This window comes from Spinacia oleracea, chromosome 6, assembly GCF_020520425.1.
Source record: "Spinacia oleracea cultivar Varoflay chromosome 6, BTI_SOV_V1, whole genome shotgun sequence".
NCBI lineage: Eukaryota > Viridiplantae > Streptophyta > Magnoliopsida > Caryophyllales > Amaranthaceae > Spinacia > Spinacia oleracea.
Genome location: NC_079492.1, coordinates 145,874,881 through 145,900,396, shown reverse-complemented (window position 1 = coordinate 145,900,396; position 25,516 = coordinate 145,874,881). Strand labels below are relative to the sequence as shown.

Genomic DNA, 25,516 nt, shown 5'->3' with positions numbered 1-25,516 from the left:
ACTCCATTGTTAATTAACAACAAGATGATTTGAGTTTATAGAGGGAAGAAATGGTTTGATCGGGATCACATTGATCGAATTTTCCCCCAAATTTGATGAAAATCTTAATTTTTATATTTTTGTAATGACTGTAATTTTTGTTGTTGATTAATTAATCAATTTCATGATTTATGTCTCATTGATTGCTATTTTATTTTTTAATTTTGACTTCATATGGTTTTGGTGTTTGACTAATTTGAGGAATTTGTATTTATTTGAAATACTCCCAGTATTTTTTTTTGTTTACGGTTTGGAATTGAAATTCAGAATTGAAATTACTAGTGATTGCCAAACACTTGATTTGGAATTCAATTTCTACATTTCAAATTCTAGATTTCAATTCAACATATTCAAATCAATTCCATGTATCCAAACACTACCTAATTGAAATTAAATATGGGAGTTTTTCTAATAATTCCTCCGACATTGTTCTTTTGAGATGTCCTGTTAGTGTTGAATCTAGTATTTTTGTGTACAAGGTGTTGCTCCAAGAACTACAATGACCCAAGTGTAGATATAGATTGTAGGGAGTGTAATGTGGTGAGTTGATTTTCTTGCAGCTTGAATGCAACGAGGAAAGATGAACTAGTAAACCCTGGAGCCCTAGTGAAATATGTTCAAGGTTGTTCATACAATGATAAGGAGTATTATAATAAAATAAACCATCAAGAGTGAATATGAATAAGGATCCAACTGTTGCTGGTATTGCAAATGTCTACCCTGTTGCTTCTACAATCGCTCAGTCATCCTTGCTACACCAGTACACCACCCACCATTCTGTATTGTTTGTTGATATAAAATCCATTACATTCGGCATAGGTTTGTCCCAGGATTATTCATGTATAGTTATCTAACTTTTTTTATGCAACCATCATAACTTCTAGGCAGAAGTATGGATTATGTATAGTCTGGCTCTTCGCAGTTGTCAACTTCCTTAAACTTGTCAACTTCTATGGAACACCCTATTCAAAGAAGAACATTTGTGTAGTTTAAGTACCTTGCATATTGACGGAAGAGAAGTTGTCTGTCTAATATTATACCTGTATTATATCCGAATCTGAAGTTTCCTACTATACAAAAGATCCAATGAGAGGGAAGAGCTTGAGAAGCACCCGTTTCTCAAGCTCTACAATCTGCCACTAAGGTAGCTCTCTTTGAGAGTTTGAAGTGCTTCTCTTATCGTTTCTTCATCATGATTAGAGTGCTTCAAGCATATCAGCCTTTGAGCCACACGGTAAAGCATCTGAACGGGATAGTGTTGTAGTTCATTCACCTTCATTTTCTTAGCTCCCTGCATAAATCAATAATATAGAAAAACAGAACCCATTATTACGAGACAGGGGAGGAAATCAATAGACAATAATATGTCTCACCTGTTCTAATAGTCTTGAAGTGATGACTGAGGCTGTCTCAATTACGGGATTGGGAAGTCCTGCTACACCTGCAAGTAGAAGGCCATAGTGGGGAATATGTCGAGGCCCATCCTTCAGCTGAAACTGGAAAGATGAATCAAGTTTTTTTTTTAGTCACAGAAAGATACAAGTGAACAAATATGTAATCTTTGAAATATCCCAGATTGTTACCTTGAAATCCAAGCGATTGTTTCTTATGTCGACATGAAAGTGTAGAATTTTCACGTTAGGGTAGAGGGTTGCCAATTCTGAAAGGTTTTCCATATGAGTGGCAAATATAGTATACCTAAGGATCAGCAGGAATAGCATAAGTCAACATTCGCATATAACTTAAGATCAATATGCCTGTTTGAGCTAGTCTATGTATATATTATACTAAAGCACAGTTGATTTTCCCTCCAAAAACTTCATATGTATTTTTTTTATTTAATATTTTTTATAAGTTGAGTTGTACAATAAATTATCTTGAAAATAATAACGATATTAAAATATTCATTGTGGGTAAATTACGAAGTGGCCATATTCTTCTTATTGTTTTTATTGCATTTAAATGCAACTCCTTTTATGTGCAATGGAAGTCAAAATTTTATAGGACCCATTCGGGCTCGTTTTTTATTTATTGTTTCGAGTTTTATGTTTTTCTTAAAAAACTAAAAACAAAAATATGAAAACTACAAAAAAGTTACTCCAATAGTTTCCAGTTTTTTTGACGTAGGTTTTTAAAACCAACATGCTTTTAAAAAATTTAACGAATTCGTGCATTGCATTTGCACGGGAGCTAACTAGTACTCTACTCTACAAACACAGAAGAACTATAATAAGATAAAATGAGAGCTCACAGAATAAGTAGATTCCAAGATAATAGTTAGCTGCTTACGCTTTTAGAGATAGCAGCTGCTCGCAGACACTCCATGCTATCGCAAATCCATCGGACGAAGAAGTCGCCCTCCCAAGTTCATCCATGACAATCAAACTTCTGTAGATATGTATATATGGATTGTCAAACATGGCAATTTATGAAGCATTTTACACCATTCAACCTCAGATGTACGTACCTTGGAGAAACATTCTGCAATATGAATGCTGTCTCTCTCATCTCTGTCATGAACTGTAAAACCGAAAAGGACTTCAAACGATTGTGTTTTTCTGAAGAAATAATTTTATTATTAAATAATTTGCCTGCTTCCACAACTCATTAGCAAAACAATATATTAAGGGGAATCTGTCTTTTATATCTGATAACTTACTGCCTCTAGTATTTCTTTGTTCAGAGGGTACAGGAAATTAATTTCCGGGATAGGAAGCCAGGGTTTCAGCATTCTTTCCCAGATGGTTACTGAAAGTTTGTAACTATAAAAACTCAACTTATATGTTTGAGCAAGTACTACAGAGGACAATGAATATCCAGATGAAATCTGTCCCAATTCCCAACTCTCATTTGGCAACACTAGAAAATCAAGGGAGCTGTCAATAGCGTAAATAATTTTCTTATTATTTTCTGCACTACTATAAACTTATTCATAATACTAACGAGTATGCTGAAGACGTAACCCGTTTTGGTGTCCTTCATTCACACAACATCAATACTTTAAAGCATATCTGGAGTATTAATCGAACCATATTGTGAAAAGATCATACCGTACTAGAATTTGATTCAAGATTGTCTATAGCCCCCATTCGCGTAAATATTCGATCAACAACTCTTATAGTAGCGAATCGAGCAGGTAAGTAGCAACCTATCTGAGCAAGGATGACAATAAGACACACTTGTTGGAGGTAAGTGCTTTTGCCACTCCTGAAAAGGGAAACACTAATTATTGCTCCATAAAGTGTACATTATGACTAATCTGTTTGTTCAAACATAAAGGAGTGTCCTTCTGAGAGAGGATCATTATGATAGACACAAATCCGTGTTATGTATCTGGATATGAGACTGTCAGGGGAAGATTTCCATCTCCAAGGGAAAGAGGGGAAAGAAAATTAACCAATTTGCTGAATAGTGATTTGAGTCATTGTCCACCACAGCACTGCCTAAAATATCCTAGGTCATTCATATTCATGTTTTGTCCAATGATGCCTACATTTTCTGTGGTTTATGGACTCTGTACAGTATTTGATGTCTTAGCTTCTATTGATGTCCTAAGGACTGGTAAAGATGATACGCTGACACTGAATAATTTTCAGGTTTCCCAGGCTGAACAAATACATTCTTTATAACACTATGCTGAGAAAAACATTAATGAAAAGTGTTTCTTACATGTTTGGACCCATAACAACCGCCATGTTTGATGCTTCTGAAAGAAAAACATTGTTAGGCTGCCAAAAGAAGAAGGGAGAAAGAAAACTTGTTAGATTCTTTCTTGGACACGAAGATATTTAAGAGACCATCACATGAAATTTACATATATTCATACAATAAGGTCGTTGTGTATGCTCTCAAGGATAGGATGTCTTCCAGCATCAATCGCCAAAGGGCCACTATCTGCAAGATGACATCATGGTATCATTGTTGCTGGGCCTGCTGGCAATTGAATGCTTATGGAAAACCTAAAACAGAGCTAACCATATGATATTACCTGTGAATCCTGGTCTAATATACCGATCAACTGGCTTGGTTGATATCATGTGAGCAAATGAATTGACAATCATATCCAAAAGGCACAAGACTTCTGCAAGCAAAGTGAGTGCAGATACATCTTCCCTGATGGAATTGTTGAGAGCTGCGGTTTGTATAAAACAGAATAAATTTCACATAGTAGATCTTTTACATTAAAACCATTTTCTTTTTATTTTTCTTGCTATTCACTATTAATGGAATCTTTCAATATATAGAGCCAAACAAGTTGGATCCTTTCTGAAATGGCTGTTTTCCATTACAAATTTACAAGCAACAATTCTATCTCATCAATAAGACACAATGACTTTGTAAAATCCAGAATAGGTTGGATCCTTTGTGAAATGGCTGTTTTCCACTACAAGCAGCAATTCTATGTCATCAATAAGACACAATGATTTTGTACAATCAGAAACTGTAAGAATCAACGGGGCATAACAGAAATTCCTCTTCAGAAAGGACAAAGATGGGATAAAATTCTAAAAACCGCCAGTTAGGAAATCTACTTCTACTTAACTTTTATAGCTTGGTGAACACCAGATATAGAACTCGAATTGTTTTCAAAAGAGGAGCAAATATTATTACCCTTTTTAATTAGAAGTGATATAAAACTAGTAACAATAAATTTCTTCAGTGTGTCACTTGTCATTGGGTTAGAAATAACCTTCCAAGCATAGTTCTGTTCTCACACAGCACTCTGCAGCTGCAGATTTGTTTCGGACATTTAGCTGCAAAAGTTACGTGCAATACGTGAAAAAGACATAAATATGCAAAAATAAATGAAGAGTTGCTTCAAACAAATTTACTGATATAGGTGAAACCAGAATGCAAAGGTGCAAATGTGGGATACAGGCAATACAACTATACACAGAGAAGTACACTTCACTTAAAATTACATTGAAACAACAGCCAAAGAAGAAGCAACCATTTCAGACTTCTAAACGTAAAATATAAGTTCCGCTTCAATTCCCCACTCTGATGTCACACAACAAGGTAGCTAATATTCAGCTGTATGAAGAAACACTAGTGAGTCACTGCCAAGTACCAAAGATATATCAATTCCATGGTGAGGGCAAGAAGATAGTTTGTTAGCCAGAAAAGAGAAAACATAATGCTATGAAGTTCACAGCATGGCAAGCTACTCACATGTATATAGCCAACATAAGAGCAACCACTAAGTTTCAGAAGCTGAAGTCTTCACATGAAGGTGGGGAACAACACAAATATGATGAGTTGATGACAGGATAGAGATTTTATCTGAAGGTTTGGGACAACCTGTTGAAGTGTGGAAGATATAGGTTCCTAATCTTGTTGAGAGATTCTAAGGAACATGTCCTATGCCCATTTCCACAGTATCAAAAGTTGACAGGACAGGGAAACATGAAGTTATCAGGATATTGAATAAATGATGTGCTTTTCTATTTACAATCCAGTTGAAACAGCCTATGTGCTAACGGAAATGAAACCAGCACGGATCTGATTTCTGTTTCCCACCTTCCGTAGGAGCCTTATTAGAGGCCAATAAATTGTTGAAGAATTTGAACCCACCTTTACTTTTTAGTTTTCTCAACATGTAAAATACTTGATAGCAACCAAAAAACCTGCCAGACTGCTCCACCATGCACGGGCAAGTTTAGCTAGACTTACTTGATTCAGAAGGCAATAAACTATAACAAACTTTGATTTATGTTTGCATCACTTGCATGACTTACATCACTATCTATGCCATCATCTAAAACTCATTTAGTACCCTAGACAACCTAGTTATATAGCATCGGAAGTTATCCACATTAACCAGGTAGTAATTTTCCATACTTATACTGTGAAGTAAGTGATATCTCTAGTGAGGGACCCATAGTTCAATTCAAGCCACTCAATAATTTTCTGTTTCTATATAAAAACCTCAAGCCACACAAAATTTGAACCTAAAAAAAGCAGAGGTAAACGAACTATATACACAATGGAGTTAAAAGCGGTATACTCTTCACATGCATTTCTAATAGAATGCCCCCAGAGTAAAAAGCATTTCACAACACATATATTATTCTTCTGCTAAAGAAAAAAATGGACTGCAAGGATATTTTCTCATCAAGAATGATACTCACAGATGCAAGTTCCAAGGTAGAGCAGTGTAGATTGTTTCCATGTTTGACAACCTGCTTCTAAAAGTCAGAAAAGGTAGCTGTGTACAATACAATCTAAAGTCAAAAGTTAAAAGCTTCAATGCAGAACCTGAATGAACTTGTTAGGAAGCTTTCCATTAACATCTTTCTGAGGGATGCTGAAGTAAAACCCTTGTCTGTTGTTAAAAGGAAGTTTTAGGTTTGGCAGACTAAAATCTTCACGATACGTGTTTGTGAGCTTATGTATTGCTGAAAGGACATGGGCAGATTTAAATGGTCAAAAGGTGGAAGAAATTTCCCAAGTCACGTAAATTAGGTTTTCCAGTCAAACAAGGCAGGTAATACCTTCACTAGTATCACAAAACGTCCTCCTTGCAACATCAAGCAGCCCATCAATTCCAGCTTTGATTGCAAAACATTGCTGTGTTCGAGCAATAAAAGGAACCCTTGCATGGACTACATCGTCATCTATCACTTCTCCAATTCTGAAAGCCAGATTTATTTTCAGAAATGGATTATCCAAATAAAATCAAGGGGAGTTCTCTCAGTTTCGGGCAAACATACTAAATTGCTGAAAATGCATCAGTAGCTTGTGGAAAATTTTGTCATCCATTTCTAATCAAGGCTTGATTTCTTCTAGAATTGGTTGTTCACAAATAGTTGCAAAAGGTTGACTTCTTCTAAAGTTGGTTGTTCACAAGTTAGTTGCAAATGGTGGATAGGATGTTGCAATGCCGTAAACAAGAATACAATATAGATCATAAAAGAAGTAGATAATCAAAATGATGCTAAGAAGATAGCACCTCAGTTACAAGTAAATAGCAAACTGCATAACACCATTTTTGGTCTTATTTGTCAATGGTAACACGTATACTTCAATACCAATGCACATTTAACTCAAAGTTTTTCATTTTATGAGGGGCAATCTATGCATAAATTCCATTTTAGCATAAAAGAATTTGCAATACCTTTGTTTGATGAGTGCATATTTTTCATTTTCACTTATAGACTTGTAGATGTTTCCAAGAAGAAAGCTTTTTGCATCTTTTAGTACCTGAAGCAATGAATGATTAGCAGAAGTTCAAGTGCACAAGTTATACTATTAATTATTAAAGCATTACAATTTACCGTGGAGAGTAGCGGCAAGGCATCTAAAGCAGTTTTGAGAAGTATAATGCTTGATATTATTATTTGGCTCTTTTTAGCACTGTCACCAGCCAAGACCTTGTTTGTGACTTTTGGCTTGAAGCAAAAGTGACATAGTACTCTATCTGAATATAGACATCAAAATGAGTCAATTATTAAATCATTTGCAATTCAATGAACATCTGAACAAAAAGAAATATATAACTGCTCTTATTTTCTTACCAGTTTCTTTTGGAAATTTGCGAAGAACCTGAGACAGTCCAAAGAAAAGCTGTTCATTGCTCATCAATTCATCCTAGATGTAAATCATGGGAAAAAAAAGATTCATGTCAACGATAGGGTTCAGGACACACAATCCACTAGAAACGAGTAGAAACTGAACTGTCAAGAGATACAGCAATGAACTTGTTTGAAAAGGCAACAAAGTAGAAAGGTCAAGGAGATTGTTATTTGAGAAAATTTTGTTTCGAATGTGGAGAAAGGTACAGAGTGGTCAGAAGAGTAAGAAGGTGTAAGTAAGAAGGTGTCTGATTTGGCTCAGTTTCGATAACTAACTCATACCTTTCACTTTCTAATTGGTTTTGGATGTGTGATATGTCATTTCAAAGCTCATTGAACAGGAAATCCCAACATGTAACGCTTTCTTAGAGTTTGGAAAGTTAGGACTCTTAGAACGGTCTAAGAATCTACATGATCAGGGAACTTTTAGGTTTCTGGAGCTTTACGGAACATTCTCACACTTCTTTCTTATGGTCGAGGTTTTTCTTGTCAACTAGTATCAACAAAAATTTTGAGACAAGAGGGGGAGTCTGTAGAGATGCCTGTTTAAGTATTCAATGTCCAATGTTTGTTTATCTGACGATGAAAAAGATGCCAATACATATAAAAAGGTAATGATGCACTAATCTGCTCCTACATAGAATTGTAAAAGAGCAAAGTTCACAGAAAACTCAATTTTAAAGACAATCGTATTACTAAATGTTAGTTGCAAACACTAGCATATAACACTAACCAGGCAATCTAGACGAGCATTTATAGTTTCAATGTCCTTCAGTGGTTGCAGAAGATTTGCGCGGAGTAGTCTAGTGCTGCATAAACAGAAAACTACACTAAATAAGAGCAGATAAAGAGGAAAACCATAGACGTTCATGATTAATTACATGTATAGTGAAATTGCACAAGATTAACCAACATTGTTTTGTCTGATGGCCTTTTGATCAGATACCCCTCTCTCTCTCTTGTCTATACAGTTATACTCCCTCCGTCCCAGATTAGTTGTTACACTTACCTTTGCACAAAGTTTTAGGTGATAAGTAGTTGTTTGGTTATCAATTGTTATTTTATTGAAAAAGTAGATGTGATAGGAGTAAGTGGGGGTATTTTTTTAATTGAATGAGAGAGGGTGTGGGGACAAAAAAAAGTTAGTGGGAAGAGAAAGACAATATAATAATTGTGGGGTCATTCCTAATTTAGAAGTGTAACAACTAATCTGGGACGGACGAGAAAGGAAAGTGTAACAACTAATCTGGGACGGAGGGAGTAATATATTTTCTTTTTGCAAAGGTAATCAACATAACACACTAGCCTTCGAAATACTGATTTATGATACATTGATACTTTTCAGATCCATGCTTCATTTAGGAAATAGACCACTGACTTGAATATGTATGGAAACAGTGTAACTAACATGGACAAACTGCTAGTAGCCGTTAGGTAAATGAAGAGTAGATCTCCATGGTCTATCATATCTTTTCACTTTTATGCTCATCTCCAAAACAACAGTTTGCAGTTAATAATGAAGGTCATCGGAATTTTGCAAGTAATTTGAGGAGAAAATTAGAAAAAAGATGTTGATATTTGTATCATTAATCAGGCATACTGCATAGACAAACAAAAGTATAGAAAGCGTACCCCCCTGTGGTTTTTGTTGTTTTAAGCATATCGAAGAGGCTTTTTTTCTTGTTGCTTGTGCCCCAAAGATTGGAATGCAATGGCTCAATGAGTTCCAAGTTTTGCACACTGTAATAACATGCAAAAAGTTAATATTCCCAGAGATTTAAGTGTCAGCTTAATATTATAAGTACGAAAATATTATGCACGGAAGAGCAATGCAAAAAGATATTCATCTCTGAAATCATGATTTATAAATGGAATGCAGTTGATCAGTGCCAAAATCAAACGTCCATCATCAATAACCTTGCTTTTGCAAATAGCTCCCAGACTGAGACACTTAGGAACCCTTTGAGCATTCGTTCACAGTCAGTGTTTTATATAATGGTATAACCTCATTGAAACTATAAAGATCAGGGACTGCCACCCCAATTAGATAGATTTGCGCACATAGAAAATATAGTTCTTAATGATGTATGTGCATTGTCTATCATAATACCATTAAAAATGTACTGATCAACAAATACCAATTCCCTACATGAGAACAGCACCAGATCGACAAGGAATGTAAAGATTCAATAAGATACCTAGTAGCATCGATACTCATATGATCAAATGACCCATTAAAAGTGACCTGAAATATTAAAAGATGTGAAAGCTGAGTTTATCTACCACCAATGAGGAAGTTGAATTCAGAGCAAAATGTGCTATAACTGTGAAGCATCAAATAGCTTTCTGAGTGATATATTTGCCTCTCATCAAAAAATATAAATAGGCACCAGAAGCATGAAGTACTGATCAAATTAATCACATCAATGGACTCTCTCTTTCTTAACTTCTGAATTAACTCCATATTTAGACAAGTCCAAATGACAAAGAAAGATATTTCGGAAATTGCATAAAGTTGGATTTTCTTGAAAAAAAAGCTATGCAATTAACTCGTTTTCCAAATTCCAACGGAGATAAAAAAAAAACGGAACGTGCAAATCATCAAAGAAAATGACAGAAGGCATACCGATAACGAATGATTAGTTATAACAACCCCTTTCTCTCCTTCTATCCTGTACATCATCAAAATAAATTCTTTAGCAGACCAGAAAGATCCTTTCTAGGAACACCAATTTGTGCAAATGCACGACCAATCAGTTGTACATGTTTATTATCAACAAGCTATTCAAGCCATCTTAGGTTCCTTCAAAAAGCACATTGCAAAGCTTTACGATTTACTATACCAGTCCTACATACACCAAATGATTTATGTTCCATCATTTTACTTCTGTTTCTTGATTAAAAAAAAATACTCCCTCTATTATAGCAAGGTCTCCATCCAATGGTTACATTGCTGTACCAGAATCGTGAAAATAGCGAAGGGGAGAGACTTTGATAAGAACAAAAGTAACAGAGATATGTAGAATATATGTAAACCAGAAGAGTACAATAGTACAGGATCAGCTGACATAATGGTCTATGACACACTGAAATCAAAATCACAGGACAAGCTGTAACTTTTGATGATTCCTATAATAAATCATAGTTGACTTTTGAAGTATGATCAATAATTTTCTGAATATAAAAAATAAATCTATAATGGAAAACTAATCTTGTCATTTTTTCTTATCTTGGTACGTACTTCCATAAGATCACATATCTATACAATTTAGCAAAATAGAAATGAAAGTTCGTGGAGTTCATTTTAATGAGAGATTTTGACATTTATGCTATTGTTAAACTTCATAAACAGAGAAGACGAGTCTCTTACTTGTTGGACATTGATAGAATTCTAGAACTCCTTGTCCGACAGAAATTATCAAATTCAAAGCTAGTAAACCTACTATATTATCCATCCCAAATAATATCCAAATATTAGTTATTCTTCCGGATCTTATGTACTACGTATGATATTTGAAAGGGAACTCCTAACACAATCAAACTGAGAAGGGTGCATCATGTTTATATGAACTTCAAGAGAATGATTGTTAATGAAACTAGGCAAAAATGGAAGATTAAGTCTTTGGAATTTCGATTTGATTTAAAATTTGCATAGAATAAAATATAAGATAAATTCAGAAAAAAATTGGAGGACTGAAACTACCATCTAATAGTAGCAGCTGCTGCAGCCAAACAAAGATAATATTGCTTGTAGTAACTATCAAGACCAAGGGCCGAGGGATCCTTTGCTGCCAAGTTTTTGACCAAGACAGCTCCCTGGACCATAAAGGCGTCATCAGAAATAGGTATCCAACTATCCACTATCCAGTGTAAAAAGTTAATATCAATCAATCATCTAGATATTTCAATGCACTTTTGGGGTAAGATTGTTTAACCTTGGTGTCATCAAAGCAGCCACGGGCCATTATTATCTGCAAAAAAAACTTTTCGTTAGAAATTGAGATCCAAAAACAAAAACTGTGCAGAAGATATGAAAAAGTTGACTGTTATTAATAATGGCTATCACCTTCTTGCTTGCAGAGTAATATCTGTCTACAATTACGGACACTCCAACCATACTATCAGGAGCCAACTTGTTAGGTGGAACAATAATCGACATTGGGTCATAAAATTGCAACAAGGTCTTGGTATTCTGGTAAGAACTACTGGTTTCAATGTACTGAGAAAGGTGAAGCGCTGCAGATCTCAAGTCCAAAGCTGCAACTCCTACCTGTCCAATCAAATGGAAGAATACTTTTCACACACATCTTATCGGTTTAAGAAGTCTGATAGATCATCAAACTACTGTACTCCAATGATCCCCTAACTTCCGAGCTTGAGAACTCAAACTGACATGTCCGCACATAAACTATTGTTCTGACGGTAACAGTTATACGGAGTACTACAAACTAACAGACTCCCCAACACCTTCCTCGTCACTTCCCCCTCCTTCATCCCCTCGAGGAGATGAATAAACTTAGAAAATCCTCAAAGAACAGTTCAACCAAAGCCGTCATTACATAAAACAAGAAATACTTCCAAATTAATGACAGAGAAATGTTGAAATCCTGAAGAGCAAAGTCTTCGCAGAAACACCCTAGATGATCTAAACAAACAGCTGGAGAAACTTCCCTAGTTCCTCAGAATCAGTTACTTCTATCACTAACAGTTAAGTTCATTGCTGTCATTAATTAGTCAGTCACTATTCCACTTAACTATCAAGTTGAATGCATCTAACCTGCCTATTTTCTTCTCACCTAACTTAAGAAAAACGGTAAACTCTTAGCTCGACCTCTATCTTCTAATTCATCTGATAAACCACTTTTTACCACAAAATAAACTTAAGAAAACAAATCATACAAACAACTCGAAAATACTAAATTGCTTGTATGATTGATAAATTATAATGCGCGTTGAATTTTGCATTCATCATTAAAAATTCATAATTCAGCTCTCTCCGAAATTGAGGGACTAATCTAAGTGAATGCGTTAACTCTAGGAACTATTTGTAAGTGGTAACACTTGCAATCGCATGCGTACAAGACACAGTTAGATAATCTTTAAAAAGTTCTTCAACAATTGAAGTATAGTGCGCATTGAAGTTCGCATTCCGCTCTCTCACAAATTGAGAGACTAATTAAAATCAACGCTAACACTAGCAACGAATTCTAACACTTGCAATCGCATGCATTCATGTCGCAATCAAGAGTTCTCAAAAAAAATCGGTGGAAAGCGTTCCTAAATCGGCGATCAAACAAATGTATAATCAGCAAAGTTAAAATTCGAGGATTATCAAAAACCTAAATCGTCAAAATTTACGACAGCGAGAAGAAATTGCAGATGATTGAAGATAAAACTTGGTGGCAATTTTGTAAAATGAGAGAGAGAGCGATATACCTCTTTAGCTCTGTTCTCAATCATGCCGATGACAAAGCTTGATTTCTCTCCATCATCCTCCATTTTCACAACTCAGAGTTGTTTTGCTTCAAACCTCAGTTGTGCTTTCGCTTTTCAAATGCGCGCCAAGCGTTGTGTGTAGGATTTATACTCCTGCTGTCTGCTGAGTTACTGGAGGAAGTGAAAACAAAGGGAAGGGAAAATAAAGAAAGAAGTAAAAGGATTTTTGAGGAAGAAAAATGAAAATGGACATTTAATATAATGTAAATTTTGGATTCATATGTTTGAAAAATTATTGTGCTTGGATATTTTACATCATATAAAAATCGGTGAATGAGCGCATGAAGATAAAAGAGTGTTTGTTCTCAAAAAAGAAAAAATGTAGAACAGGGAGTAAACAAATGTCTACCCTATTTAAAAGTTTTTAAAAGTTGTGAGCAATGATTTTAAAGCAAATTGCAAATGATATTCCATTAAAGACTAAGGTGTTGGATTAGTATTAGCTAATTGATTTACTTGGGGTAGTTTAGCTAGCCACCCAACAAGGGGGTGTGATAGACCAATATCCATTAGAAGTCATCATGACCAGTATTCGATTATTGTTTGTATATTTAGTAAATATGATTTGTATGTTACTAATGAATCTTATCAAATTTTGACAAGAAAATATAATCACATAACGCATATGAAGAGGTATATTCAATAACGTTAACTGTATATGTTTTGGAATCTGTATATGTTTTGAAATTTGACTGTACATTCAATAGGGTAGTGGACAGTCGTGTTCATTCTCAGGTAACGGGGACGTTATATTCAATAACATTGACTACATACTTCCTCCGTCTTTTAATACTTGCAACGTTCCTTAGTTACACGCATGCCAATGCACAACTTTGATCATTTATATCTTAAATTCTCTTTATGCAAAAATGATAAAAAGTTGATATTTTGAAAATACATATTGAGACGAATTTAACAAGATCTCACATGACTATGTTTTATCTTATATAAAAAACACTACGAATAGTCAAAGTATATTATATGAATAGTGGTAAAAGTACAAACGTTGCGAGTATTAAAAGACGGAGGAAGTATGTTTTAGGATTTGTCCGTACATTCTATAGGGTGATGGGTAGTCGTGCCAAATCTCAGGTATTGGGCTATAATCTCCCCCTCCCCTAAACAAGGTCAAATTACATCAAGAGAAATGTACTTTTGCTTCAGTGTCATTAAGCCATTTATGCACTTGAAAGTTACACTACTACAAATATGGCTTTTAATAGCGTTTTTTTAATAGCGTTTTTGCCTCTATCGCTATCAAACGTATTAAAAATAACATATCATAGCGCTTATAAGAAAAACGCTGTCACATGTGCACATATTATAGCGATTTAACCGAGCGCGCTATTATATAACTATTGTTATTATAGGGCTTTTTCAAAAACCGCTATTACAACGTATAAGAAAAAAAAGGAAAACAATTATAACAAAAACCAATAAAAAAGAACCGCTTAATTCCCTCGCTTCTTCACACTGCCAAACCAGAAACCTCAAATCTCAAGACTCTCAATATACGCCGAAACCAGTACCACAATCCTTCACGCGGCGGCGATTAAGGGTGGTGGAGATTTAGATGGCGGCGATTAAGGTTGGTGGAGATTTAGGTGGCGGCGTTTCCTTTGTCCGGTGGTTCTTATTCTGACAGAGAAATCGATTTTCAAGGTAATCTCCATAGAATTTGCGAAATTCTGTTAATTTATGTTGTTCTTAATTTTCGTATGAGATTTGGGATTATTGTTAATTAATTTTCTTGAATTGGTTTTGTGGGGAAGGAGATTTGGATTCAATTATGGTTGGTTTAATTATGGGTTATGGGGTTTAATGATAGGTTTTGGGGTTTTGCGGTTGCTAAACAACCCTTCCTCGCCCAGAATTGAAGTTCATCCTCCAGCAAAATAGCAAGAACTATTCACTGCTTTCCTGATCAATGAAATCTCTCTTTCCACATACCAAAATAATCTATAGTCAGACAAAAGGTTTGCTTTCATTCGATTTTACTCAATCAAGGTAGAAGAGTGTTACAATCTTTAAAGGTTCTTTGCTTCTTGACATGTTTCCATGAGTATTTTGCTGTCATGCAATGCAAAACAAATGACTTGCTGAAAGCCTGAAACTGTGAAATAATCCATGTTGCATAATCTGCAAATTAAACAGTGATACCAGGTGCTTTTCTTATTGTTACACAATCCATAATCAAGAAATTGGAAATACAGTTAGCCCTTGGTGATTGAAACTACAAGTTGTCAAGAGAGGAGAGGTGGTGAGCTATGCCTAGTAAATTAAAAGGGGAAGGAACATTTTAAATAAATTAAAAGGGCAAGGTGGTGAGCTATGCCTAGTAAAGTTTACATATCTCGGTTAATTTCCCCCTAGTTCTTATTTCTAAGTACTCTGCAGAACTCTTGTAAGCTAAGCTGCAGGAGTTATCCATTCTGGCTTTGAGAAAGGTTTTATCCGTGCTGAGACGGTAAGGATTATAACATTTTTTTTTTTTATCTTAAGGAAATTTTGCTTTGCATATTTTCAGAAATATTAAAGGTTAGATCCCTCTCTAAATAAACTAATTTGGGGAGGATGGTAGTACAACGCAGTGAACCTAGATTTGTATTCAGCTAAGCACGAAATCCTGTGGTAATAGCCATTGACTGTAGTTTTTTTATTGCAGGGGTGATTCTTCTGTTCTTGTTAATATTCTACTGTATATGACTTAGTCATGGTTAAATTTCTCTATTAGTTTCTGAAATCATGAAGTTAAGCAAGTGTCAGTCCAGCTGAATTTTCTTCCTGGTGAATGTATTGATTAAAAGATCATTTTTGGGAAATAGAAGTGGTTTCTCAGTGAGTTCGTATTTGTCTCTTTCATTACTAAATATGAAGGGACTTAAACCACTCCAGTGGCTATGATTGTGTTGTTATACTTGTTTATGCTAATATGTCTGCTTGTTTATGCTAATTTTTTCTTCTGTGATTGTGGTGTTCTGCTTTTTTATGCTAATTTATTCTACTGATATGCTGCTGTGAATACTGACTACCGATTTACTAATATGCTGTTGTGAATATTAATCTGCTGATCTACTTATATGCTGCTGTGAATACTGATCTGCTGCCTTTGCATACTGATCTACTGATCTGCTGATGTGAATACTGATCTTCTCTGAATGCGATTAAATACTGATCTGCTGATGTGAATAATTGATCTGCTCTGAATGCTGATTAAATACTGATCTACTGATCTAGCTACTAATCAATCTGATGTACTGATTTTCCACCGTTATTTGTTCCTTGAGTGAACTACTGTCAGATTCTGTCAAAATATTACATGTGTTACTCTGATACGGGTGCTTACATACTTAAAAACCTTCTTAATTGAACACATCCACGCACTCGTTGATGCTAGTCAGTCAGTCTATTCTTGTTATTATAATATTACTCTTGAATTTATAGGAACCGAAAAATGCATCCTTGGGGATTTACTTGAAATCATATCGTTAACACGTAAGTGAGCTTAATTAACAACCATTGCTTGACTTTAATTAAATTTTATATGATAATCAATTAATGGTCTTGTCTTAATTTTTGTTTATCTTTAGAGCACTTTTCCAATTTCAAAGTGAAAGGGAGTTTGCCACAAAGTTGATGATGAACACAAAATGGTTAAAAATACAAGTAAGCATTTCATATACTTCGTATTATTTTATTGGTTTGATCTGAAAATGTATGGAATATATTACTGATGTTTTTTTTTTTTTTGTAGTAAAGGTTTAGAGCTGCAGCAGCTTCTCCTAGCTCTGCATCCCAGTTATGTAAAGGTTTAGAGCTGCAACAGCTTCTCCTACCTAATATTTGTGAATGGAAACTTCATATGGAGTATCTGTTAACTCGAAAGTCAAAAGTCAGAACTTTTGCAGTTTCTCTTGCCTCCTGGTATGGTTTTTCTTAACAAAAAAATATAAAGTACTACTTTTTTTTTTACACTGTACTGCATATTTAACATAGTTAAAATGAAAAAAATGGACATATTTTAAATTTAGGGGCCCAATTTTTGTGAATAGCATAGGACCTCTGAAATGTTTAAGACTACCCTGTAAATCAGCAAGGCATTATCCGCAATTCTTTTCCAACGGCATCATAATCTATTCCTATAATGTGAAGTTCAAATTTTTTTCTTCAAGTATGGCACTTATTGTTTATGATAATAGTAATTCTTTTGGGTTTTTTCCCTTTCTATATATGTATGGATACTTATACCCCATTGTTTTACTTTTCAGATTGTCAGTTTCCAAGTTATGACAGAGCAGAATGACGAAGTAAGAACCGAATGAGTGCACTATGTTGTTCAGCGACCCTATAATAGATAGGTTATGTTGAAGGAACCAAAAAGCATAAGTCTATTAAATTAATGTATTTACGTAGTTTAATATTTAGAATTTTATTTTATATCTATGTAATCAGTTTTACTAGGGTGACAATTGCAAAAATACTTTTAATGGAGTTTTGGAAATTAATTTTCAACTATTTACTTTTCTTCAATATATGGTGCTATTGTGTGGCAATAAATGAAATATTTTTCAGGTATATTTAAAATATATATATATATATATATATATATATATATATATATATATATATATATATATATATATATATATATATATATATATATATATATATATACAACCGCTACTATATATATATAAAATATAAATAACTTTGATCGCTTCATATACACCCGCTACTATAAAATAATTTAAAACCTTTAACATCGTTTCTTTAATAGCGCTTATAAAGTGCTATGAAATAAACATTTGAATTATCCTAACATAACATATGACAGCGCTTTTGAAAAGCACTATTAAAGGTACCTTTTACTTTTAATAGCGGAGCTATCAACAGCGCTTCAAGAAGCGCTGTTAAAAGCATTATTAAGCGCTATTAAAAGCATTTTCTGTCGTAGTGTTAGATATTTAGAAGTTTCAACAATAAACTACAAAGCTTGCAATTGCTAAAAGAAAAATTCACTATACAGTTTTATTGATAACTAGTTGTTGGACCGTGCGCTAGCGCGCACGATCCCCCAAGGTATACAAAATTATTTTGTATAAATATTACGCAAAAGACATGAACTTACGATTTATTGTAAATGCAAGAAACATGATAAATGCTAGAGATGGTATGCTAAAATTAGATTTATTGTAATAGACAATACAAAATCATAAATATGTTACAATGTAGGTGCGATGAATAGTTTGAAGGTACAATAACAAGCGAAAAGATTGACATCTCCTATGAGATTTCAAACTCCTCCACGTTCGTGAAAAAAAACCTAGCCACAATACCTAAAATTAATGCTACAACAATAAGTTTTAACATGCGGTCCAAAGATAGAAAAAGTAATTAGTGGAATTAATGTGATTAATTTAGATAACGAATATCATTTATGAGAAAATTAAATAAGTTCTAACAATGTTTGTTCCAACAAATTACAAAACGAAATAGAGTAAATTACACGAACCAATTAAACGAGATAGAATATCATAATTAATATCATAATCTAAATGATTTTTTTGTTTAAAAGGACCTTTTATAAACATGTTTGTGTGAGAAATGACCTATTATAAGAAAAGTGGTCATTTGGGACCTTAAACTTTGTTTTTGTACTAAGACCAACTGCCGGAATATGTGAGTTGACTCTTGTTTCACCCATTGACTTGCACACGTGGCCATCGGAAACCGAAAGGTGGCATTAAATTGGGAAAAAAAAAATCCCAAATTCCCTCCAAAACCATAACTGACCTCATTTGTTAAATCTAAAAAAAATCGATATCTTCTCTCTCCTCTGCTTTCCCTCGACGCCATTAATGCTTGGAAGGTGAAGCATCATCAATGTTCAATTAAGTTCAGCGAATTTAAGTTCAGGTAATCATTTAATTATCTCTCTCCCCTGTCATTTCTCTCTCCTCTATCGTTCTCAAGAACCCATAAAGGATTCCCAATTATTAATATTCGTCCTTTTGTCCTTGTGCTCTGAAAATTCTGTAAAAATGGTGAAGAAGGGTGAAAGAAAGGGTAAAAAGAAGGACAAAGGCAAAGACGTCATTTTCTCATTTGTCCACAATGTTCTTTGTACAACGGAAACCCACAAGCACAAATTTTCTCTTTTTGTTGAGACAAATACATCCTAAAGCACACAAACATTAAGAATCAGAAAACCCCCAAATCGTTTTTAGGAAAAATTGAAAAACCCTAATTCTTGTGAGGCAAAATTCAAAAAATTAGGGAAGAATTTGAGAGGGAAAAACACAAACCTAATTCGGGTTGGTGTTAATCACATTCCCTGGTGCGTAATTCTACCGGAGAAGGTACTTGTTGTTGTTGCTTCGAAGTTTCTCTGAAGCTATCAATGGCGTCAAGGGAAAGTAGAGGAGAGAGAAACTATTTTTTTGGGGGGGTTTTAGTTAACAATGGGGTCAGTTATGGTTTTGGAGGGAATTTGGGATTTTTTATTAATTTTTTTTTACATTTAATGCCACGTGTTGGTTTCTGGTGGCCACGCGTGCAAGTCAATGGGTGAAACAAGAGTCAACTCACATATTTCGGCAGTTGGTCTTAGTCAACAAAAAAAAAAAAAAGTTTAAGGTCCCAAATGGTCACTTTTCTTATAAAAGGTCATTTCTCACACAAACATGTTTATAGAAAGTCCTTTAAAACAAAAAAATCCTAATCTAAACAACGAAACATCCCACCTCCATCTTTAATCTCCATCATCGCCTGATGAACCGTTATCCAATTCGTCGACTATACAAAGTTTATCCCCTATTAGAAACAGAACTAAAAAAAACCTAGAATAAAAATCAAATTATGAAAAAAAATAATGTTATTAACCTTGCAAGAGTTGCATCGATCATCTTTAGTAATACAGAGTAGCATATGAGCCTTCAACTGGTTTATACCTATTTATTTATTTTCCATTTTTCGATAAACCCAGAATTACCCTGATATTGTCCGTCTTCGCGAGAGCTGATGTATCAAAGTTTTTCTGTGGGAAATCAAAATGAGATTAGTACACAAAATAATCTGATGGATTTTTGGGAGTCAAATTCCAAAAAAGCAAATCAATTGAATTACTAATCATCCCCAAAATTATTGAAATTAGATATTTAATTGAAGCAAAATCAGTCATTAATCCGATAATAATAACAAGAAATCTGAGAAATGAAGCTATGAATAATGTGCCTGGGCGTTGACGATATTGGGGGTTAAGAAGATATCTCCCAGAAGAGAGAGAATTAGATGCTACTCCATCCGTTTTTTTTGTTACGTTTGGAATTTTGCACGTTTATTAACGTATAATAAAGATTCTTTTTCTTTTTTATTAAAAAAATAAACCCAAATAAAACCTCATCCACTAATCACTACAACAACCAATAAGAATGTTTTATTTATCAAAATGAACCAATAATGGAAAAGAACAAAGATTGCTAACTTAACATATTTGGGAAATTGTAAATAAATTTAATGAGTTGAAAAAATTGGACCAATTAAAATTAAAAGTTGGCACAAAAAATAATATATAGTATAATAATTTTATAAAAGGAAAGATTCTCCCATGTAACAAACATTGTGAAACACACTACAAGAAATACGTAACAAACAAAAAGAAACGGAGGGAGTACATAATTAGAAATGGCATTAATCAAATAAAAACTGAAAATATTGAAACTTTGGAAAAAGAGGAAAGAGAGAATTGCTAAAATGTACCGACGACGGAGAGATGTCAGATCGGGTAAATGGAGCCCTTCAAAACGAACGTCATGTGAGATGTCCTAAAAAAACAAAGTAATTTTTAGGCAGCGCATAGAAGATGAGGAAAAGGTGCGAAGAAAACAGAGTAATTTGTAGTACGAAAGAGGAAGAGGAACGACATTGAAGAGAAGAGGACATAACCGAAGAAATACGGAGAGGCGAGGGTGACGAAACCAGAGTTGCGTTAGATCAAAGATGACTCGTGGCAACATTAAGTGAAGAAGGTTAAAACAGACCTTTAACTATTGATAAGGATAAAGACAAAAAAAACTAAGAAGGAAATCAAGGGCATATATGTAACAACACTATTGGGTGAATAGTATTACAAGTATGAAGCTTTTATAAGTGTTAGGATTTCTTAGAAATTATTCATATATTTACAAAGCCTTCCCTCCCTAGTAATAAACACAGAAATAGGCGCACAATAGAGGAGTCTACTGGTAGAATAAAAGTATACAAACTGATGATTATGCAGCGACCTCAAATCATTTCAAGACCTCTTCCATTGTAACAAACCTACCCTTCTCAATTGAAACTTGTGCAGCGACTCCAATAGCCACCGAAATCAACCCGTCTATTAAATCCACCTCAGGCGCCTGGGTGTCTTTGTTTCTGATGGCATGCAAAAAGTTTAAGTGCTCCAAGAAGCTTGAACCATGGTGTAATCCATCATATCTGTAATGAAATGAAATGTCAGTATTTAGAAAAGCATTCTTTTTACAAATATAGGTCAACATATAAAGAAAGAGCGGTTTACTTTATTCGTTCATCTACTTGTTGTATAGTTTGCACACCATCCCTGCCGTCCACTCGGGTGCCAAACCTCACAATGCCCTCTGGGACAAAGGCCTCTCCCTGTAAGAAATTCTCGTTTATTCAGGAGTATTACATTAAAATCTCAACATGCCACTTCTGATTTTTTAAGGATTCGGTTGAAATAAATCATCAACTTGGACATGTTGTACTTGAATTATGGAGTCGATTCAACATTTAGGTTTTTCACCTTTCCCATATCCCCAACTACGGATATTTCTTGCTCATTTTTGCTCCCTTCAGCAAACATGCACAGATCAAGCATGCCTCGTGAACCATTGTCAAACTCCACAATAACATATGCGTTGTCAATGATGTCAGGTACCTGCTCTTCAGATCAACAACGTTGTTATGATCTCCATATTGCAACTTTCACCAAGCACAATTTATTAATTTAATTTGTATAGTTTCTGAAAAGACTCAGGCAACTTTACCATTTCTCGTGACCATTCTGTATGGTTAAAGTTGATACGAGTTAAAACTAATGCATTGTACGGGTTACTGTTACTCTGTTAGTTCCTCATAATCATATCATATCATATGTTGCAAGTATCACAATTTTTCATTTCTTGGAAATCATTCAAATATAAGCAATTTACTAAGAAAAATGACTACCTTTCCATCATAAACTTCATCCTTGTGATTAACATCCATGGCACCGGAAGCCATCACACGAACAGGATTTGCACCAGCGAACAACCTCATGAGATCAAAGAAATGACAACACTTCTCCACCAGGGTCCCTCCAGTGTTGGCATTGAACCGATTCCAGTTGTTGACCTATACATGGTCAATAAAAGAGGGTAGAAGATCAGGGGTTACAGTGAGTGCCTGATTGGTTCATGAAAATTGCAGCACCACTAACCTTAATCAAGAAAGGAAATCTGTGCTCTCTTATTGACACCATTCTGATTGGGCCTACTTCTCCGCCCTTAACAATTTCTATCAGCTTGGCAACTGGCGGCATGTATCTGTATTCTAAACCCACTTGCACCATTATATCCGGTCTCTTCTTGGCAGCATCAACCACCTGAACAATGAAGCTAGATTACGGAAAACCTTAATTTGGGCCAGTATCCTGTATTCCTGTGACTCGACTAATTTCCAGCCAACCCATGTTGACACAGTACCACAGTATATGAGTTGGGGTTACATATCAGATACAAAACTCGTGACTCACACATGGCTACTTGTATACAAAACCAGTGCCCTAATTTTGCATAATTAGTCCATCAAAGACTCAGATGCATGCCATACTGTTAAGTATCAGAAGTTCAAAAAAACATATCATACGCATTATCACACACCATATAAGTCCAAAACTATATAGAAAGATCTTCATGGATAATAAATCTGCAAGATCTATTTGATGATCCTTAATACAAATGTTCGGACCCAAGGATCAGAATTCGGAATGTCATACCCAGATTTCTTTATGTTTCAGTCTTTTAAAGGGTTTCGTTGTCAGTTTCTATTTGATTATAAGAATACTATTGGGTGGGATGGGGAGCCAGGTGTAACAATTTATATCTTTTGTATCACTGTGTAAAATTGTAGATTTGTAAAGTATCTATATCTTTTGTATCACTCTAACCTCTTTAATAATCTTCAAGTAAAATATTTGCTAAAACTGTGCTACTCACTAGCACCACCTCTGAAGGGATAATGGATGGTAATAAGAATTTATTAAGAAGACGTTTGGGACTTGGGTGTTTACAAGCATTACCATGGACACTAGCATGGGACTCCCCTTACACATTACATATAGAATCATTACCCATGAACAATGACAAATTAATGTCACTAACCCATGTGCCTATATCGAGGCTTCTTGCTAAGCAGGGTGTAGGGGAGCGTTAGATGTATGCAGCCGAACCTGTCTAATTGTGAAGAGGCTCTGTAGCTTTATTCTTACAATTGACTTGATCTTAAAGGTGATTGATGCAGCTACTTGTCTACAATACATAAGAACTAAATGATGGTTTAAAGACACTGAATGTAGTCTAATGAAATGTTGAAAATTCCCTATGGATTTTTTCAATTTCGTTGCCCATAATTGTACTCTTACAATCAAGTATCACATGACAAATGATGGAAATTTGCTTTAAGAATGCCAATTTCCGTCACTTGGATCTGTGCTCATACTGGATCCATGCCCTGGAGTTTGCAAATATTTTACTTGAAGATTATTAAAGAGGTTAGAGTTCATACATGGATTTCTTGAAATTGAAGTATGATTAGCTATCGAATCCTACTCATTGACGACCAGGATGTCAATGGACAGGGCCGCAGGGAAGGTAAGATTTGTGAATTCCAAGAAACTGAAGTAAGATTTGAAGATTTTAATCAAAGCTGAGCATCCAAAGTACCAAACTAAACAATATATAGTATCTCCTTTAACTTTTCCCTCATTTGGCTTCTCAGGTTGTTGCTCTAGCCTAGCATAGTAGCATGCGACTTCGTTTGGGCATAAAACCCTTCCTTGAAGAAGCTATTGTCTATTTGATGTTGTCCAAATATTCATTTCCTGGTTGCAAGTTTTCTAACATTTCAAATCTTAAGTTTCTAATTTTAAACCCTTGATTACAGGGTTGTCCAAATATTCATTTTCTGATTGCAAGTTTTCTAACATTTCAAATCTTAAGTTTCTAATTTTAAACCCTTGATTACAGGCACTACGCAACATACAATTTTATATTATAATCATAAATTCATGATAATCAAAGCAATCTCAATTAAAAATAAATTTGACATTAATCAAACACAATTTAAGATACCTGTTTGCAATGGGGTACAGTGGTGCAAAGAGGCTTCTCCACAAGAACATGATGTGGCTTAGGATGAGCAATAATGTCCATCAGAATTTGATAATGGGTCATGTTTGGGGATGACACTATCACCACATCACACAACCCACTATCCAACATCTCCTTATGCCCTGAAAATACCTTCCATCCAAACAACTCCCATCAAAACCAAACAATCAACCAAATTTTACAAAAACCAAAGTTTAAATGATGCTAATAATTGTACCTGGAGGGACCAATTGAAGGAGTGGGCAAGATCAAGGGCGGAATCGAGTGAAGCAGGATGAGGGTCGGCGGCGCAGACGACGGAGACGCCGTGATCTCGGAGGTGGTAGAGGTTGATAAGGTGTTCCCTTCCCATCATTCCTACTCCTATTATTCCATACTTGACTACTGTGTTGTTCTCTTCTTCGGCTGCTGCCGCCATTTTTGTGGGTGGAAAGACTGTGTATAGATGAATGACTGACAGTCGGTGTGTTAGTTCAATTGGATTTGGGTTTTGACGGAATTTCGACCATCCAATTTCTCGATTTTCGGGGAGACAGTGGGAGTTGAGTAGGAATTGTAAGAAAATCTGACTGTCAATAAAAGAGAGAATTGTCCCCGTGTGATGATTGAAGATGACAGTGGAGACTTGGAGGGTGGGTCTAAAGATGGTTGTGGGCCGGGCTTCGAGTCGAGCCTATAGGTTTAAACGTGTCGTGTCTAAGCCAGACTCACTCTGTATCTTGTCGGGTCAGACTGAAAAGTTTAAAACAGGGCCATGCACGCGGGTTGATGTGCCAGGTTGGGTTGGGCCATTGTGCCTAAGGCTAATTTTATTGAATTTGGCGTGCTTTGTTGAGTTTTGTCGTATCTTGTCGTATTTTTTTTCCAAAAAAAATGCGGCCCATAAATCACGGCTTCGTGCTCGTGCCGTGTTTTTTTTGGGCTTCGGACCAGCCCGGCCCACAACCATCTTTATGTTGGTCTAGAGCAAAGTAG

The 25,516-nt window shown here is 35.0% G+C and overlaps 2 protein-coding genes across 4 annotated transcripts; both read right to left on the bottom strand.

The window, feature by feature from the left end:
• Positions 1-469: 469 nt before the first annotated feature.
• On the bottom strand, positions 470-13,305 carry LOC110794770 (DNA mismatch repair protein MSH4). 2 transcript variants are annotated; one of them, XR_008924373.1, is made up of 25 exons: positions 13,050-13,304; positions 11,680-11,883; positions 11,549-11,584; positions 11,317-11,429; positions 10,240-10,285; positions 9,812-9,858; positions 9,246-9,353; positions 8,347-8,422; positions 7,557-7,629; positions 7,317-7,459; positions 7,157-7,242; positions 6,534-6,673; positions 6,298-6,437; positions 6,171-6,221; positions 4,730-4,793; positions 4,028-4,171; positions 3,866-3,933; positions 3,709-3,767; positions 3,090-3,246; positions 2,507-2,559; positions 2,329-2,427; positions 1,623-1,737; positions 1,413-1,535; positions 1,080-1,330; positions 470-1,001 (listed from the first exon to the last, which is right to left on the bottom strand). XR_008924373.1 is itself a non-coding variant. In XM_021999730.2 (24 exons), exons 1-24 carry the CDS (start codon positions 13,110-13,112, stop codon positions 1,166-1,168), a joined length of 2,373 nt encoding a protein of 790 aa, XP_021855422.1. In that variant the 5' UTR covers positions 13,113-13,305; the 3' UTR covers positions 1,011-1,165. The 2 variants fall into 2 exon arrangements, 1 of the variants encoding a protein (XP_021855422.1); XM_021999730.2 differs by lacking the exon at positions 470-1,001 and having other exon boundaries at positions 1,011-1,330; positions 13,050-13,305.
• Positions 13,306-21,183: 7,878 nt separating this feature from the next.
• Positions 21,184-25,135, bottom strand: LOC110795734 (uncharacterized). Of its 2 annotated transcripts, none has more exons than XM_022000755.2 (7): positions 24,759-25,135; positions 24,503-24,673; positions 22,591-22,755; positions 22,341-22,505; positions 21,916-22,050; positions 21,670-21,767; positions 21,184-21,587 (listed from the first exon to the last, which is right to left on the bottom strand). In XM_022000755.2, exons 1-7 carry the CDS (start codon positions 24,957-24,959, stop codon positions 21,398-21,400), a joined length of 1,125 nt encoding a protein of 374 aa, XP_021856447.2. In that variant the 5' UTR covers positions 24,960-25,135; the 3' UTR covers positions 21,184-21,397. The 2 variants fall into 2 exon arrangements, with proteins under 2 accessions (XP_021856447.2, XP_021856452.1); XM_022000760.2 differs by having other exon boundaries at positions 22,591-22,768; positions 24,759-24,896.
• Positions 25,136-25,516: the final 381 nt, after the last annotated feature.